Raw genomic sequence first — 19503 nt, 5'->3', positions numbered from 1 at the left:
AGAAAATGTGTGCCAATTCTTCGTGCAGTGGCTGACGACGATGAGGAATTACGCCTGAAGTAGGTACGCACAACAGATATGAGGTGAAAAAAAACAAACAAGCTTTTGCAATGGGTTAGAGCGTTGGACGACCCACTCGTTACGCTATTCGCATTGTGCGACGGCTGGTTGTTTGTCTGCTGTTGTAAAATGAGACGGTGATTCTTAAGAGAGAAAGGAAGAGAAAAGTGAGCCTCGTAACTGTCTGCTTCAGTGAGCGACACCTCAACAGTAGCTCACAAGGAATGGGGGTGAGAAGGGATAAAAGGGGTAGGAGTAAAGGTGTAGAAAAGAGGAAGAGACGTGACGTGGTAAGCCAGAAGGAGCGACAACAAACCGAGGGGATAGGAGAGACAAGAAAGATGGAAAGACGGTCACAGGAGTCCGAGCACGGGGCACCACTTGCGAGAGCTCTTGTCGGCGTCAGTAGATGGCGTAGAGCAAGTCCAGTCGGTCAGAGCTACACTGTCGTCGAAGGTCGTCGGCGTCAGGAGGTGACGTAGGGCGAGCCCAGTCAACCAGAGCTACGCTGACGCTGGATGCTTTATAAGTCATATTAACGCAATTTGCTTTCCCGACACCGAGCTTGCCCAAGTCAAGTTTTCCAGCAAGTTCCAAGCACCGCTGTGGCTCAGTGGTAGAATACTGGGCTTGCATCCAGCGGACATGGGCCCTGCTGCGTCAATAGTACTAGTTATCTTTTTTTTTCTAATTTCGTGCGATGTGATTGCGGACACCAGTGGTGGTGGACAACTAACGCTTGGACCCAACTTTTAATCTAATAACAGCTTTCACTGTAAAAGAATGAAGTGGTTGCATTTCCGAAACAGCGGTGGCAAAGGCAGCCTTTAAAAAGGTGCCACAAATGAAGCGTCTATTTTTGCCATTGTGGCTTTGTGCTCCTAGATTTTTAGCCCTGCAATATGCCTTTCGTTTCCGGATCGACAGCTCGCTTGTACCAGTCACGAGACCACCAGTTTTTGGCGTGCACAAATTGGGGAACCTTCATTTTTTTTCTCTCGGAAATCTATGTCTTGTTTTATAGCACATCATTCAATTATATTATCCTTGTATTGATGTCACCCGCGCTTGTTCTCCGCTAGTGAAAGGGCTGCTGGTTCCTGTCTAAAGCAAGCATGTTTTCAGCTTGCGTGAAAAACGAGGCACTATCATCTGATAGAGCCGTGCATTGTTATTCTTTCATCCTAATGTAACGAGCTCGGCATGCGTTCGTATGCTCATTGCGCCAGTTCATTACAAATAATTTATATTTCACATGTGACTTGAAAAAGTAACTGGGAAGGCTGAAAAATAAAACGTAGCGTCAATTCTATAGTTCTGTCACGTCGTCACTTATAATGAAGCCTTTGATAGGAACCTGTGGGAACCTATATATATCACAGCTCTAGTCTCATAACCAAATGAGGTTATTTGAGTTATGCATCACACGAGACTATTTTGCAAGGATTGTATTGCATGCCCTATATAAAAAAGAGCACGAAAAATTCCTGCACATATTTTTGACTGTTTAAGTTATGCTTAGTTCACGTGGAAGTTTTGAAAAGTATGATTACAGAATACACAATTTCTCACTCCGCGTTCAGCAGTGAGCAGCATAATGGCACTTGGAAGAATGCCGGCACTACTGCCCAATCTCAACAAAGTGAACAGACAATGCCAAGATTTGCAGGGTTCTTTTTATTCGCCCTACGCCGTCATACATATATATAAATCTATATACAACCGTATATATATTTATATATATGTACATATAAAACACAATTGGCAAATACTTTGCTTCATCACAAATGTGCCACATGTTTATCGCCTCTAATTAATATTAAATAAGCACTCCAAAAAAAAATGCACATCATATAATGAGGCAAATGGATGCATACAAATGCAACTCAGCAGGAGAAAAACAAAACGAAGACAGGCAAGCATATATAATGTTTCATTGGCGCAAGACATGCGGTACTTGTATCTACACTCCAGCATTTAGAAAGGCATCATGTTCTGCACTTTGCCTGTTATATTTGGCTTGAAACATTAACAAAAGGGAGAAAGCTCTTTGGGTGTTGCAGTTTCTGCCTCATGGAAGAGTTTATTGCTCATTGAAAATGATCTAGTGATACCAGGCACCTCGTTTTAAGACCACGTCCAAGAAATTTTTGCAGCATTAAACAATTTAATTACATTAAAAAAATGCCTTGGGCAACAGCCTAGCATGGTGATCTTTGCTCCATCCAAATCAAGGCAAAAAGAAAGACTAAGCAACAGCACTAACAAAATGTACTCCAAAAATTAGACAAACACTGCCTAGGCAATGCCTCACTGATTCAATGTCAGCACAACACCGGTTACAAAAAGCGGCAGATGAGACTGCTTATTTTTTTGTGCAGAATTCTGTCCAAAATATGACAACAAGAGAAAGCTGCAAAATCAGTACTGCCGTTCAAGCTTGTATATAAAAGCAGCACAATTTGAAAGTAAGCAAACCCATGGGTCATGATGAGATATGCCTAAACATATGAATCAAGCGTATGAACATGCAATATTGGCTACGCGTTAAACAAAACATCTTACATTTGAGCAGCCCATGTGTGTAATGACAACACAATCTTTATGACATGAAAACCATTTTCCGCTCACTATCAATGTACTAGTACTTAGCTCCAGCCACGCTCTGCAGCAAATACGTTAAGCACACAGAGTTGCAGCTGCCAAGAGCTGGTGCCTAATAAAATAAAACTAGCTGCCTAACAAACCTCAGTTGAATTCAACATTACTGATTTTTTTAACCGGAGGTGAAGCTGATTTCAATGAAGAGATGATAGAAGAAGGTTGACTGGCATTTTAAGACTTAGAAAGGCTCTTTACGCTAAAGCCAAAAAAATTGGACACGATTCTGCAACATCGCCTGAAGAAGGAGCTTAATCTACCAATGATGGCAAAGAAAAGAAAGCTGCTCAGCCAGTTTGATACCTGAGCGCCATAAAATACTTAAGCTCAGTACTGTGTGCTCCACATGCACCTAGGCCACCCTTAACACTGTGTACAAGGACATATAAAAAAATAAAATGAAGAAAGAAGTACGTTTTAAGTATAAGTACACTTTAACTCACAACCCGATCTATCTCAACGTGTAAGGTTTCTCACAGTGAAACCATATAGAAGACAGTTCTGAATATAAAATTAATCTGCCCATTCCATGCCCACACAAATTGTTGCGGTTAGGCCCGTTTCACTAGTCTGAACATAATCCGAGCTCACAGTTTGATTGATCTTTCCATCTGATCATTAATTATATGCATCAAGTTCTCAAGATTAGGGTCATGTCCTTATGACCCATTCTAGCTTTGTCCACTTAGATTGCCATGTCTATGCACCTTATGCTTGGTCCTTAACACATCCTATCTAGTGTGATGTGCTAAACTTGCTACACAAGCCCGCTATCACTTAGTCAGGAATATGTGGTTTCTGTTGGATGTTCATCTTATCTTCAGCACACATCACCTCAGGATAAGACAGCAATAAGTTAGTCCACATGAATGCCTATTGGACAATCCTGGGAAAAGAATTGTTTGAAATCAATTTCTTTTCGATCTATACATAAAGTCTTTGGGCCTGATATTCTGTTGATATTTATGAACACTCACAAATATGTCAGAATTAGATTTGCCTCTTCAAACAACTTGCATATTTCTGCTTACTAAATTAAGTTTTAACTGGTCTTTTCATAAATTAGCAAGATCGGCCGTCCAAAAAACTTTTAACAGCAGCATCGATTACAACTAATTCAAGAAACCACCTGCTTCGTTCAATTTTAATTTTGTGTCTTCTATCTGCAACACACGAAACAATATTGCTACTGTATGAATACATATAGAAGTTAAGCAAGAGTGAATACTACAGTGGTAGGCCATGTTTAGGGTGAACAGCACTGTGGGCTGTCAAGTGAACATTGTTGGCATGCATTGGTGAAATGTACGTGAAGTACAATGGTAGTGCAACGTATGCAGCACTTTGCAACTTCCTATTTTTATGAACTGCTCAGAATTAAAATTGAGAAAAACAAAGATTTTTTTCAACTGGGTGTAAATCTGAGTGCATTTGTTAAGCACGATTTCTGGTTAAAAGTGCAAACATGACTACATACAAGGAAAACACACGAGTAACTTTCATGTTTGTCATCATCACTGCACCTACCACCTCATGTACTTTTTTCCAAATATGCAAACAATGTGACACAGGAACTGTTACAAAGCATATCAAAAATATAAAATACTTGCAGAGTCTGCATCATACTCTGTCAAATGACCTCAGTGAAATGTGTTACAGGATAATTTCAGTGTCTGCATAATATTATCAGCTCTCTACCTTAATTTTCAGGGCACTTCATTTTTATTAAATTTGGATCTTGTTGCTAAATAATCAGATAAACTAAGAAGCAACCAGTGGTTTTATTGATCTGCAATTGCTGCTTTGTGGCCGCAGTTGCCATGAACATGCACAGCTCCTCAATGCTTGTGCTAGATAGCATTTATTTATGCGACATGGCAGTGCAGAATCTTTAACTGATTGATTATGAAAAACACACTAATTTAACAAAGTATCAGTATATAGGTGCTACTTAGACTGTTGAAAGAAAAGAAGACAGTGGTGGTAAAAGCTATAAAATACTGCAATCTATGTTTGAAACATGTGCTAAAGCTACAAGGTTCTCAAATGAAAAGCACTTGATTAAAATTGCAGGACTCGGCTTTAGTTCCCTGTGCATGATGAAAAAAAATACATGTAAAAATGGTCCAGAATAAGAGTTAACGAGTCTTTTTTTCTCGCATAAATGGCACTCGAGTATGCTGCATGACATTAGAAAAATGAAAAAAAAAAAGTGATAGAAGCTACCATTGAGAGCACCCCTTTGGCAAACGGTACGTGCCCCAAGAAACAAAAATACTCCAAACACGCTCTCCAAGTTTTACTGATGATTGTGGGCATTCTCTTCAAGGGCGCCCAGTGCCCCTCCACATAAATGGCATTTATCACGAAGATGCGCTGAAACAAGCCGGCAGTGGCCGACGCGGCAAGCCGTCTGAGCTTTTGGGCACCCATTTGGCAACATAAAAAACCACAACACAGAAAAAAAAAACTTGACTTGAGATCATACAATGTTACACTTCAAAACCTGCTTCTTTACATCAACAACACAGACATATCGAGCTGCTCTTTCGCTCGATTGCAGAGTTATTTTCTCAAGGCAGAGAGTCACTGCACCTATATATTGATGCAGCAAGGTCGTTTCTTCACAGATTTTTCAGCACAATATAGAGCACTCCGTCCCCACACTGAAATTCACATATGAGCCACCCTAGGTTATGGTAACAACACATATGAGTGCGGTAAAATTATTTCATCATATCACACCTTATCATCAAACCACATAAGGCATGTATTTCACGCATTCGGATTTTGCTAGGCTAACAATGAAGGTCAGGAGCTCGATACATATTGCGCTATATCCAGTGAATTACAAGTTTTTTTAGCAGCAGAAATACAGCGTTTTTTTGCCGGATGTTTCTTTTCATCTTAAGTAACCTGGGAAGCTTGCAAGTTCTCTTGCCTTTTTTTTTCAGAGGACGGTCAACATTTTTTCAAGACTTACAAGACAAAATTAATAGCAATATTTTCTATAGGGGTACTGACACAAGAGCATTGGCTTCACGTTTTTCTGCTGCAGCGTATTGCTTGTCAGTTATAACACAATGCATCGTTTGCTGTAGCACATGACAGATAAATAACTACAGGCTCCTCATTATTGACCAGTTCTAGTTTCGGTTTGAGAGAGCGCTGAAAACGAGAAGGCACCGGGTATGACAACTGCCACCTAGCGTGAGCAGCTCTAGACCGCGTCGATACCACCAATAGGAAATGGGCTTGTAGTGTTGCCAAACACAAAGCTTTCAAGCGTAAGCCACGGTCATGCACTTGCGACCAACCGCCGAAAAGTGCAGACTGCGGGAACAAACACAACAAAAGAAAAATGGCGGCTGTGACGCCATTATAACTTGTTTTGTTGACTGCAGGGTAGTGACGTGATGGAAGTAGAGGGTTTCCAGAAGGTGCTCTTTGAAGTTGTTGACAAATGGCACGATAGAGTCGAGGGCTCACAAAAATTTTTTAAAATAGCTTTCAAGCTACATTCACTGTTGATATTTTGCACATGATATACGAATAGTCAGGCATTGACCTCGCACGCTATCTCGGCCACAAAATTTTGTGTCAGTACCTCTTTAAGTACAGAACTTGCTTAATTCAAACTAAATGAACACTTAGAACCTTTCACATGATGGATTGTCATTGGAATAGAGAAAGCCGACAATTGTTCTCAGCTTTAGTAATAGTCGGGTGATATAGATAACTACTTAAAATGGCCATTTTCAGCTATGGTGGCATAAATTATGTTTGAGAAATTTATACTGACTAAATATTTCTCATCAACTACTTCATCTAACCTAAAGCTTTTATGCACCTCGTGTGGTGCTGCATCACCTCGAAATCCTTCCACATTCGACATCTTCACAAGGTGTCATTATTCACAAGATTAATGACGTCACAACTGACCTCTGACATGGATGGCATCATGTGAGGTTATCTTAGAACAGTTCATGTTGTGAACGCCGGGCACCAACTTTTAATCCTCATGAGACATGCAATCCTTCACCTTAATGATCATGCCGCAACATAGTTTTTTTTTTTCATGGTTTTACCACGCACAATCTTGCCACGAATAATTTGCATAGAATAAAATGGCAATGAAAGACCCTGCTGCATCAAATAATGCTGCACCACTTTTAGGGATAAAAGAACAAAATGTGTAAACACTGAGCACAAGTATAAACACTTTGCTTCAAAAAACAATAAAATGCACTCGTAGTGAAACTGAATACTCTCTAGAGTAGAGCCAGGCCATGAAAAGAACCCTAAGTGCAAAGTCTGCAAGGACGTATTGCCACTACAAATAAAAGTAGTAATAAAAAGGTGCCACTGCAACACGCATATGCAGTGCAAGTTGAACCACGCACACAAACCTCTTTTCCACATTTCAGCATCTATTATGCTAATGTTTAAAACCAATTTTCACACAAAAAAGTATAAATAAAATTGTTGCATCATTATGAAGTGATGATACACTTTAAAAAGACAGGACATACAGGACGAAAAAGATTGCTGCAGTAGTCGGTGCAACTGCAACGTTACCATACGACTGCTGTTCTAAAAAAATCCTCCGCTAAAGATGATAGATATATTATTGCTTGTCATCTATATCCATTACATTATTGACAATAAAATTTTGATAGGAAAATAAAGTTGCCACCACAAAGGTTCAACCGGCTTACTTTTTTTGTCATTGTGTAAAGTGCAGCTTCAGGATAATTTCCAACTCACTCATCTGTACGACTCGTGCAGCAATGTACACCAAGCAAAACATTAGCATAGCAATCATTTCATTTGTCGTCAGCTACAATTTATTCACTTTCATTGCTCTTACAGCAGTGGAACAGCCGTTTGACCACCTTTAGGAGATGATAATGCAGAAGAAGAGAATCGCTTGCAACCCAGCATCTCTCTGCAAACTATGGAACCACGTTGCCTAGGCTGCTACACTCATGCACATCTGCGAAAATTTTGTACTTCTTCAAGGTGCCAGTGCTTTATCACCCATTCAATAACTATCTGGGAACACTGAGCAAATTGTTAATTAACTGCACACCTTGGACTCTGTCGGATGACCCATAAAGTTCCCGACAGTCTTCGCACTAATGCTCGAGCTTTTAAACTTTTTAACCAACAAGAATGCTATGGAAAATGTGCAAACAAAGCAAGCACCAAGACGCTCAATGCTTTATTAGACAAAACTTGATGAAGCCAACAGATACTTAGGCCATAGAAAGCACAAGTTGCAGCACTAGCTGTTTTGAACGGAAGCAGAGTACTTCATGAGAATGAAATGAATGAAAGTGGGCAAAATCAGCTTGCCATTTCCGTGTACTGCACTAAAAACTCTCGAATTGATTGAAACTTGTAATTATACTAAATTTAGCGCTTCAAAGGGAAACTTTTTCCTTAAGTTTACGGAGCTTGTGTATTCGTTACAAAAGTGGTTGGCTGTTCAATCACTGTATGCATGAAAGACACCCAATTTCTTTCCTCTTTCCGTTTGCAATGATGCCCAAATTTGGCATTGTATCGTTTAAAAGAGATGACATGCAGAATTTTTTGCCACATCACCAAGAGGGAGCATGAAAAAAAAATCCACTGAGAGAGCAGTCACCAAGAAAGTCACAATGCGTCACAATGCTACACAAAATTTTTCAAATGAGCACGAAACCATAAAAAAATACAACCGGTCAGCACTCGCACCCATGTCGCAGAAGTGGCAAGCAAAAAAAGAGTGGTCGAAAGATGGAGAAGAAAAACAACAAAAAGGTTCTTAAGGCCCGACACTCGTGCAGCGATAAAAGGAAGGCATAAGAAAGCACCAACACGAATTGTTGCGGAAGGCCAAACCGAGGTCAAATCATCGCGGTGGCGCTGCTATTTACAGATGATGCACTCTTATTCATCCGTTCTTCTTTTTTCTTCATGTCCCAACCACACAGGCACCTCCTTTATCTCTTTTGTGGTGTCTGTGCCGGATGCTGTGGTGGGTGTGAGGCACTGAAAAACTGTCGTGGAGGTGCATCGAGGCACTCAGTCTTTGACGAGACGATAGATGTGATGCTGGGCTCCATGAACACTGGTGGAGACCTCAAACACGTACGCGATGCACAGAAGCGTCTCTTGGGAGTCTCGATTGGTCACCACCTGTAACACGAATTGTGGATGAAGTGAAAATCGCGTATATATCGCTTGCAGCTTGTAATATATTAAAGTTATCGTAATTTATATTGTAATCGATACATTGAAGAACGAGAGCTGTTGGTAAAAGATGCTCTTCCAAGAGATATTATGGTTTCTCAGCTTGAGTTTCCATTTAATTTACTTCTTTTTATCTATCATTTGCAACTTGTATGCAGATATTGCAAAGTGCTTGTATAAACATATTTGGTTGCTGCTGATATCAGTGTGGGGAACTGGGTCAGGGTTGAAAAAGATCTTTGTTGAAATTTTTCACTTTTGCATGTGTATTCTTTCACATGATTGTGACGGTCCATAAGGCTGCTGCAAGACTGAAAAATTAAAAATGTCTGAATTGGGAACACTGATGCCCAGCAATTAAAAAACAGTGTACATGCGATTCCCGCTGTGCAATGACAGCGGCAGAAACAATCGTCGGCCGTCAATTAAGCTGATGTGTTGTAAGTCACATCGGCACAATCCAAGACGAAGAAGTGTACAATAAGTGCATGGTTCGTAACATGATAAAGAGCATTGGAATATAACCAAGCACACATACAAATGCACGCGTGAGCACAAGCATGCATAAAATATGACTGACTCCACCTTCCTGCATAAATTTCTGGCTACACTGATGGTGTGTCAGGTTCCTTAACTCAAGCAGCAAACAACAGGAAACAACTATGAATTAGTTCAGCAAACTGCAACAAATTTGCTATTAGACACCGCTGTTTTGTGAGGTCGTTGCTTCCACCAGCACTTATTGCCAAAAGCACAAAGATATCGTTCGTGGAAATTTGGACACATTAAATCGATAGAAATGCCACACACAGATTGCATGTAATGCAACTGTAGCTTACTGTTAGATGTCTCAGTTTTTAACGTACTCCAACAGCATGGTTTTATCTTTTTTTGCTGGGATAGCATTCGAGACCTCTGCCTGTCAAACTTTTTGGTAATTTTAGTCTCAAACGGTGACTATTCGATAGCGCCTTCTCTCAAGTTTCAAATCGCAACACGGTATGGCTTCCTAAAACACAGGTCTTTTGAGATCATGGCGCGGCTGATGTGCGTATGCCTTTGCATGCACGTGCACAGATGTACATCAAGTCGGCTGCTAGTGTGCTCCGGGTTGTTCTGGGATACAGTGTCATTGTCTTCAAAAGCGACGCTGACATGCGGCATCTTGCATCAGCTGTGTCAATAGACCTGTGCCCCCCAAAGCCCCAGTAATTTACTAGCAGAAGATGCAAAAGCATTGTTTTTTTCTTTTATAATACAAGGTTTTTCAAAATTTCCCAGGTCACACTGCAATAATACTTGGGAATCGTAGCCTGCATGGACATCTCGAGAGAGAGGAGGAGCTTCTGCCTGCCATTGTAATTTCGAATATTTTCTGTGGAGTACTAATAAGCTACAAACCTCGATTAGCACCCTCGTTTCCTGCACATTTGTGCGAGATTACATTCTATATAGGCAGAAAACATTGCATAATGCACACTACTTATTCAATAATCATGCCCATCATGATAAGTCATGACACGGCAATGAAAAAAAGCCTGCATGAGCTTGATGCCACAAGTGTCACTCTCCCCCCTGTAGATTCACCTCCCTGTAAACAGTCCTCCAGCCGCACTTGGTGGCTTGAGAACTTTTCACAAACCCTTCACATGGGCTCATACATTGTATGTATAATATCTCATAATGTGACAGTCTTCGAAGAATGCCGAGTGCTCATGGTTACCTATTTGTCAAGGCATTTTTGTATGTCTGCACACAATAGTGACTGTCTGGTCTGCTTCTTATGAATAGCAAGTTACCACTCCTGAAAACGTACGGAGAGATTTTAATCAAGCGGAGGTTCTCAGTCCTGCAAGGTAATCTGTTTCTTACCTGTAGTATTGTGAAGTTCTCGAGCACACTGTTCATCATGTACTTCTCAGGCAAATGCTTCAACTTGTGAATGAAGTTGATCATGTATTCGCACATTGGTGATCGATGAATTCTATACACGAAACGGCCATTCTCAAACCTTGCATACTCCGTCTGCAAAAAAACAAAAAAAAAAGTTTTAAACAGCTCATTTAAAAAATGTGTGCAGGCATTATGAAAGCCAAATTTTTTTTCAAACTCCTAAACCTAAATGACCCTTCCTAAACATCTCATTGAAGGAACAAAAATGAAATTTTACATGCCTAAATGTACTTGCATGACCACAACTGACCACCACCATTTAATGTAGATTGTTTATGTACAAGCTAGCAGTTGAGTGCACAGACTAATAGCACAGTCGTTATGTTTGTTTGGCTAGGGTTTTACCTTTAATTAAAAGACTTGAAAACATGCAATCACAAGCCCTCAATATAACTTCTAGCATTGCTCATACTTACTTAATTATATGAAGTATCTAAATCATAATCACTGATTCTGGCAATAGTAGTGCTGTGTAAAGCCATAGCTGTCTCAAAACTGTCTTCCTTTTAATGCTTCCCCTGATTACAGTCAGCTTGAAAATTTATTGCCAGTGTGCACTGAAATCTAGCATCAGTTCACAGCTATTGTAATCAGTTCATCAGGCAAATATTACAAATAAAAGCAGCATGAAAAAAATAAAAACAACGTCTCGCCATAAAGCTTAAGTATTTTGTTCTCCCAATCCTGGCTTCATTAGTCAAGCCTACTTCATAAAGTACCATGATGCGAAATATAGGTCGAGGCAGAATATAGGTCCACCCCCCCCCCCCCCCCCACCTTGACTGGCAAAAAAAGAGAAAAATGGGGAGTTGTTCACGAATTCACTTTATTCAGTCCTCCAAACTGTTGGAGCTCTCCTCCGACGACGACCGCTTTCCACTAGCCACCTCCCATAGCATGTCATCCTCAGTGCCGTCGAGAGCGTTGTTGATGCAGCCCTTAAATGCATGCACCACCATCTCTTTGGGCATAGACCTCCATATGCCTCAGAGACCCAACCACAAACTGTCGCGTGAGGTGGCCTGCGCAGCCGGCCTGTTGGGGTCCCCGGGTTGTCGACAGCGATCCATTCAGTGTACAATACACCCACACTGTCTTTGAAAGGTTTATTAAGGATGATGTCCAGAGTTGCAGTGTTGATGTCACCTTTCCCGGATTACAAAATCCGTCTTTCCGTCACAAAGGCTCTCGTTCCCTGATGCCGTCAAATGCCCACGAAACGCACCCAACACAAGCATGTACCGGTGCTCCAGGAGGGCTCTGGGCCGCCGGTTCCACACTGTGCGGATTCACTCGCGCATTGGAGCCTTGTCTATACAGTCAAAATCCGCTACAACGAACATCGATTCAACAAAATTTCCGCTTGAACGAAAAATTCACGATTCCCCGTCAGCAGTCCATAGGAGTCAATGCATAAATATTGTTGCCACAACGAAAACTTTTTCTTTGATCTTCCCGCTTCAACGAAATTTTACTATGCGATTCCAGGCTCAGATGCTTATTGTTATACAGTGCAGCCAGTCTTTAATATTTTGATGCATTTTTAGAGCCTGAAATTTTGTCAACGAAACCTGAACTGTGCGTTTGCACCACCAGAAACCGCCACTGTTCAACAAGCATGGGCGCCGCCATTGCACGATAGCGGTGGTAATGAGACTGCCTTGCTATTGCCACTGGCTTATTTTGAGCTGCAGACGATGCGAAGCTGCAGCTCAGTCGCCCAGTTCATGGTTTTCTTCACGCAGCTGCTGGATGCAATCGCGGAACAATGCCTTTTCAGATTTTGATTTTTATCATTATGTTCGAGCTTGGCCAGTGCAGTAACTAATCAGAGCGGCTGTTCGTCCACATTATCAACAAATTCATCTAGCCGTGAGGAATGGATAAGAACGGCATAGGATAATGCAAAAGTCGCCGCTGCACGATACCCTGCCTTCATCTCGGCGTTGTTTGATACCTTTGATGGCGGACAGCTGCTGGTGTTAACGTGTTCATGCAGCTGTTTGGTTCGTTCACGAATGTGGTTTTAGGCGTGTTTCAGCATGCTTTTCACCATGGCCTCGCTCTGCATGGGTGAGAATGACATCGCGATGCTGCTGGTAAAGAATAGGAAGCAGCGGACATTTTTTGAATTTTGAGAATAAACGTTCCTTTGTTTTGCTAGCTCAGATAAGCTATATTTTTTCGATTTCACTACAACAAAATATACGCTTTCACAACATTTTTGTTGTACTGGGGTTTGACTCTATACCCCTTCTCGTTGACACAGACAACGATATCCCGCGGGAAGGCCTCCTTCGGCATCGTCTTCCCCTTGAAGATGATGAAGGGGGGCAACTTTCTGCCGTCGGCCGTGCAGTAATGCATAACGGTGAAGCGGGAATGCTCGCTTTTGGTCAACAAAAGCTTCACCTCTTTTTCCCCGCGTTCACAAACAGTCATAGATGATGGCATGTCAAATCACACCGGCGTTTCACCAGCGTTGCCAATCTGGCCTAGCATGTAGCCATGCTGCCCCCGGAGGCTGTTCATTTAGAGTTGAAACTATCAATTTATCTTCGTACATCTCTGGTAGCTTCTGGCATATTGACGTGCACCGTCGAAGGGCAAATCCTTTGCGTCCCATGAAGGGACGGACCCAATAAACGAATCCCTTGAAATTTTTGACAAACCAGCTTCACGGGCGAGCTCGATGGCTTTGGAGCCAATCAGCTCCACATTCACTAGCAGAAATCTGGCACGGTACTCGAGTTCTGGGTGCACAGCTCGGCAACCGGGAAACGATGTCTTTCTCGCGTTACACAAGGACAGTTTGGACTTTTGGTTGCGCCAGTACCCGACGCTTTTCTCGGACACTCCAAACTGTCGCTGTGCCGCCATATTGCCATTCGCTTCCGTGAATTCAATAACGTCTCTTTTAAATGCGGCGGTGAACTGGCACCGCATCCCGGTATTCACAGCTGGTCGCAGAGTAAGGTCGCCACTCGCTACGAACACTGAATGAGAAAGAGAAGAAAAATGGCGTCGGCAGACAACGGGTCGGGTGTTGGCGGTGTTCGTACATAAAGGGGATGTCGATGCTGATGCCCAAAAAGCATGCGACACTCCCCGTTGCCAGACGATCACTTGGTTTATGCCAAGGGCCAGTGTACAGGTTGAGGGATGACTGTTTAAAGACATTTGTTGGAAAAAATTACAACCTATATTCCGTACTACATGGTAAGCCTTGTAAGGGGCTGTGTAAGTAAAAACAAAATATAGTCGCTCAACAAAGCTGTCTGTACTAACTATTATTTTAATGATTGATCAGTCTATAATTATTCAGCAGTCTATTAAAGAGCTAGTAAACACGCTCAGACTTTTTTATTACACCCACACAGAAGCTGGCCAGTTCGCACAGTAGACCACGGCGATCAATTTTGCCGAATATTATAGCGCTGCATGCATACCTTTATTTACAAAAAAAAACAACCCCACACCTGTTTCTCTTGCCTGACCAAGCCACGCACAGTCTGACTAAAGCTTGCGCATGGGCAACGTTATGCACCAATGACCTTGTTAATTGGTTTTGTCCTAGAAAACAGTGCCTTGGTCCTGTGGCCATGCAGTTCCTACCGTGCAGTCCACATCTTCATTTTTCTGTGCTGCCCTCTGCTGTTTTGTGAAGCCTGAGACTTCAGGAGAACCGTTATTGCCAGAACGAAAGCCTCAGAGTGAAGAGCCATCTCACTATTTTACTGCGAGGGCAAACCTGCTCCTCGCCCCATCTTCCCTGCCAGCATTGCTATGACACGGGGTCGTGAGGAAGCCCCACCTGACCTCTGTTTGCGCGCTGGTAACATATCGGGTGACGCGCACTGGTAACGTATCAGGGACATCTTATCACGCTGCTGAAAAGCGCAGATTCACGACCAAGGGCTACTTTTTCGCAGAGAAGAGTGGCGAGCAGCCGTGCGATAACTTGAAACTGGTTGAAACGAATGTTCTAATCTCTGTAACTTTCTAATTACAGCACCTATTCGCAAAATTCTCATGGCAGCATAATATGCTGTCATGAGAATGCATATGTATGCTGCCATGAGAAAGGTGCATACATATGCTCATAAAAATTTTTGAATGTTTACTGGCCTTTCAAGAGATAATGTAAGTGCCCAGACTTCTGGGCCTGCATTGTCATTTAACAGAATGCTGAAAGTGTTCATTCAGAGATAAATAACCTAATCATTTTGTACTATAATCGTTTACACGTACAGGTCTCTTGAGGAAAGATTTACACTAAGCCACAGCAGGACTCGTGGGCTCCTGGATGGTCCTGGCTTGGCTTTTACCTCCACCTTTTCGTTCCCACCATTAGCTTTACTATAACTATACATAGTTACGTTTGCTTTTTACTAACCTTTTTATCCATTTCTTTCAATCAATTTGCTTCTTTTATTTTGCCTTCCACATTAGTCTTTCCTTCTTCCCTTTGTTTCTGTATTATTGCTACGAACTTTTATTTTCTGTCTCTCTACAGAGAGAGACCTCAGCTATCCCTCAGCTATCTTTTTTTCTCTCAGTGTTTCTCTCCTATGTATTCAAGCTCCCACCCCACCCTTCTCTTCCTTCATCAGTCTCACTTTCTTTTGCTACCCCCTTGGTATAGTAAATTAGAGAAGGCTACACTATGCAATGCCAGTGTGGCTGGCTAAACGAGTGCTTACGACACTCTCCTTAGGATCGGATCCCTGTTCGCTCAAACCTCACCTTGCCAAGAAAGGTTTCCGCCTAAGAATTTCCTTTTTCTTTATCTTTCATGTCTCTTTCTGTAATCATTCTCTCACACACCAAAGTTACTGCCTCCCGTGCAGGACAAACTGGCAAAAAACCCAGGAGGAAGACGAGAATAAAGAGAGTACGTGCTATTTCATATTGACGACAATTTTCTATCTAACACAGACACAAATCTCAAGCCTAGCAGTTAAAATCAAAAAGCAAGAAGTTGTGATAGATGTACGTACCTCCACTTTCTCAACAACCTGCTTCCCAAAAGAGCAGACTTTTGTGGAGCAAGTTATTGTCATGTTGTCATTACTTTCATATCTGGGGAAGAAATTGTGTGAACGTTATTAGCAATACTGTTCCATGGAAATGTAAACACACAGTACTAAATATGCAAGGCAGTTAAGGTGTATTATGTGGCACACTTGACGAAAATACCTACAAAATTTGAAAGTAAGTTTACCGCTTTCTTGAAGAGTACTGCATCCAACATGAGATATAATACAGAAGTGCAAGCATGTTGCACATAGAATTCTTTATGGTTATAAAGAAGGTGAACACGAATAAGATGCATAAGAAGAGCACTCACTTCTTTGTTCTATTCCGTCTCAATTGTGATTCATATTTCAATTCATTGCAATTTACATAAAAGATTTAGTTGTTTATCCAGAACAGCACAATATATATTACATTCCACCATTTTTTTGTTTGGCGATACTTCTACTAGAGCATTGAGATTTCCGATGATACATTGCCTGGTGAGGCTCTATGAATTTCATAGAGCTGCTAAAAGCCAATACTCGCCTAGTATAAATGAATACTTCATTTGTTTTTTCAACTGTTTGTTGCACTGTTGTTGGAAATCGATATGTAGCAACATTTTACTAAAAGAATGACAATTTTAGCTACATTCACATCATTTAAGTGACTAAGTAAATGGTTACGTGTAAAGGTGGTGTTCAATGTACAGTGAAGCATGGCACTTACTGACTAGTGACGCCATAAAAGACGCCAGCTTCGTCCTGAATGCTTGTGTTGAGATCGGCCCAGAACTTGACCAAAAAGAAGGCATCTTGGGGACCCTTGTCATACAGTTCCTTAAGGCCCCCCTTCTTTTCGGGAAACTTGTCATAAATTTGCCGGATGTCTACCGCCTTTGAGAAAAAGCACAAAAAAAGCAACTAGTATTACTGAAACAGAAAAATAAAAATGAAAAAAAAGGGAATCCTTTGCAGATCTTTAAATGCTGTCATAATGCTAACCACGGCTAAATAGAATTTAAAAGTGTTGTAAGAAGCACACATAATCACACCACAAAGAATAGTATTTAATAAAAATAAGTATGATGCTTTCGAGGGAACACTACAGCATTTCCTGTTGATAACAAATCATTTCTGCTCAGTCAAGAAAAAATGCACTACTAATATTATGCAAACAATATTAAGCTGCAATTCATTCTACACCCTCACTACATACCGTATTTACTCGCGTAATCCTCGCACCCGCACAAATCTCGCACCCCCCACATCACCCAACAAAAATACGATTTCTTTTTTTCCTCGAGTAATTATCGCACCCCCGAAAACTGCTACAATAATGTCTTCTGCTCTTTCCAACCACTGATGATGATAGCGCACGTCATCTGGCGCCATCTCTTAAGCATCAAGTGTACTATTGCACAGAGATTCAATTCAACTCAAGCGAAGCCGAAGTGGCCAGTGCGCGTTGCGGCGTGTTTTGTATGTTGCGTCGGTAACCTTGTCAAGTTATGAGGTGATACTGAAGCTGTACGGCTGCTTTCAAGTTGCAAGTGATAAATAATGCACTAAAGAACGGCAACAGGGCCGCCGGTAGGCCCTTGGGATTGATGGTAAACTTTATTTTTTAAAAAGGAAACTGCGGACAATTCTGTTAAATAGCCATCAGCCCAATACTGATGTCCCAAGCTTACCTTTTGAGGGCTCCTGTTGAGCGACGAATGCTACCGCTACGCCCGCAACGTCCGCAAGCTTTGCGTATGATATTCTAAATCTCGTCTATTTGCTTCCACTTTTTGCGACTCAATTTATTCTTATCTTGTGTTGAATCTCTGCTTTTATTGTTGAGGTAAGTTTTAATGAGTACTTCTTAAAGCTTGCTGTTAGTTGTTGGTGTGAAAATCCCGATTTGCGGCCACTTCGTTTTCTATTTCGCTCTGTACGTTTTCGTAGAGTTTTCCCCGGGTAATTCTCGCACCCCCCAACTTTTCATCGGTTTTCCGGCAAAAAAAGTGCGAAGATTATACGAGTAAATATGGTATACCATAAACTGATTGGTCTTTTTATATGACTACTATGATAGGGCTTGCATAATATATGTTATTAGTAACAGCACAAGAATACTAAAGGAGACAGACAAAAACCCAGACCCTTTTGATATCTCCTTGCTGTTCTTAAGCTTTCACCAAGTCCTAAGCACATCGTCCGAAGACACAGGCTCCTAAACATTTTATTGGGGTGCGTTTATTCACGGTCGAACGGTGAGCCAAGTTGTATTTCTTGAAAGGTCTGAATGGTAGCTTCGTAGTATTATATATATGAAAATAATGCAGGCTCAATGCCCCTGGTAGGGCTGGCTCTTCTTTCTGCCTTCTTTTGTTTCCCTCACTCTTCATCATTGTGATATATATCAGAAAAGTTTCAGGCCAGACTAAAAGACATCATCACAACATTGTTTTGCTGCAGCCAGCCCCCTGTCTTGTCTATTCAGTTGTGTCTGTGTGATAGAAACAACAGAATCTTCAGTGTAGTCAATATTTATAGAAAACAAATCTATTAATAACTTTGGATTTACTAACATTACAGCTGGAGTGCCGGTCTATGCAGACTGCTGAAAAGTGGTGTGCTCAACAACAAAATGTAATCTGAAAACCTGGACTTTTCCACTGCTGTCCAAGATCAAGAAATATTGCACACACTCTGCACTCACTCATTTCTTGCCGTACTTGCCCGACTGTATACAACAAAATAGCAAACAGCCTAATTAACATGGCTTACCTCCAGAAGTGGATCTGCGTAGGTAGGTGGGCCACCAATATGCACAAACAGGTGTTTGTTACACTGCAATGAAAAGAGTGTAAAGTTGCAAATGTGAAGACAAGAGGGGCACACATTGCATATCAACAATAAAAAGTCAATTGAAGACACGAGTATCCAAATTTAGTTTAGCAACTTACTTTTTTTGATAATAGGTAATATTTCTAAAACCTAAGTCTACAAAAATAATTCACTAGTACTCAACAATATGCTGGGGCTTCCTTTAAATCTCTAATACAGCTGCAGCCCGAGCCCCAATTACATTGCACTTATGTTTATTCATTTGTTTAATAAAATGTTTCTTATTATTTAACTTCTTTTAGAATAATTTTGAGGCCTTCAAGTGCATTAAGTAAGCAACAACACTATCAGTTCAGCAGAGCCTGTGGCAAACTCTAGATGCATTATAAAATTTCCCATGTGTTCCTATGGAGTATCATGGAACACATTAGGACTGCAACCCACTTTAGAGTTTGAGTCTGGTGACCAGCCAGTATTGAATCTCACATTGTGTGAATCCGTTCGGTCATAGCTGTTATAAGTATTTGTATAAATGAAGGTGCAGCATTTCTTGCACATAACTGTGAGACACGCAGATACCTACGTGCCCCACCATTTGAAAGCCTCCCTTGTCGTCCACCTTTCCAAATTGTAATGGCTCTGAATTTTTTATTGCAATTGTGATTATATAAATATTCTTATCAGCTTCTCGCCGCTGTTATGATGTTCTGCATAAAGCCCAAATCCATAAGAA

General features: G+C 41.3%; 1 protein-coding gene across 2 annotated transcripts in view; it reads right to left on the bottom strand.

Annotated features, from left to right (window-relative positions):
* Positions 1-1717: 1717 nt before the first annotated feature.
* sd (TEA domain transcription factor 1 homolog scalloped) overlaps positions 1718-19503 on the bottom strand; it is a 237377-nt gene continuing 219591 nt past the window's right edge. For both annotated transcript variants that reach the window (XM_075871106.1, XM_075871107.1), the window contains exons 9-13: positions 18711-18773; positions 16663-16829; positions 15915-15996; positions 10834-10986; positions 1718-8907 (exon numbers count right to left, since the gene is read on the bottom strand). In XM_075871106.1, coding sequence (XP_075727221.1) covers positions 8794-8907; positions 10834-10986; positions 15915-15996; positions 16663-16829; positions 18711-18773 — 579 coding nt within the window. In that variant the 3' untranslated portion in view covers positions 1718-8793. The remainder of the gene's footprint in view (positions 8908-10833; positions 10987-15914; positions 15997-16662; positions 16830-18710; positions 18774-19503) is intronic.

The sequence above is a fragment of the Rhipicephalus microplus genome, chromosome 8, assembly GCF_043290135.1.
Source record: "Rhipicephalus microplus isolate Deutch F79 chromosome 8, USDA_Rmic, whole genome shotgun sequence".
Taxonomy (NCBI): Eukaryota; Metazoa; Arthropoda; class Arachnida; order Ixodida; family Ixodidae; genus Rhipicephalus; species Rhipicephalus microplus.
Note: the sequence above shows the minus strand (reverse complement) of the source record. Positions and strands in the feature narration are given on the sequence as shown.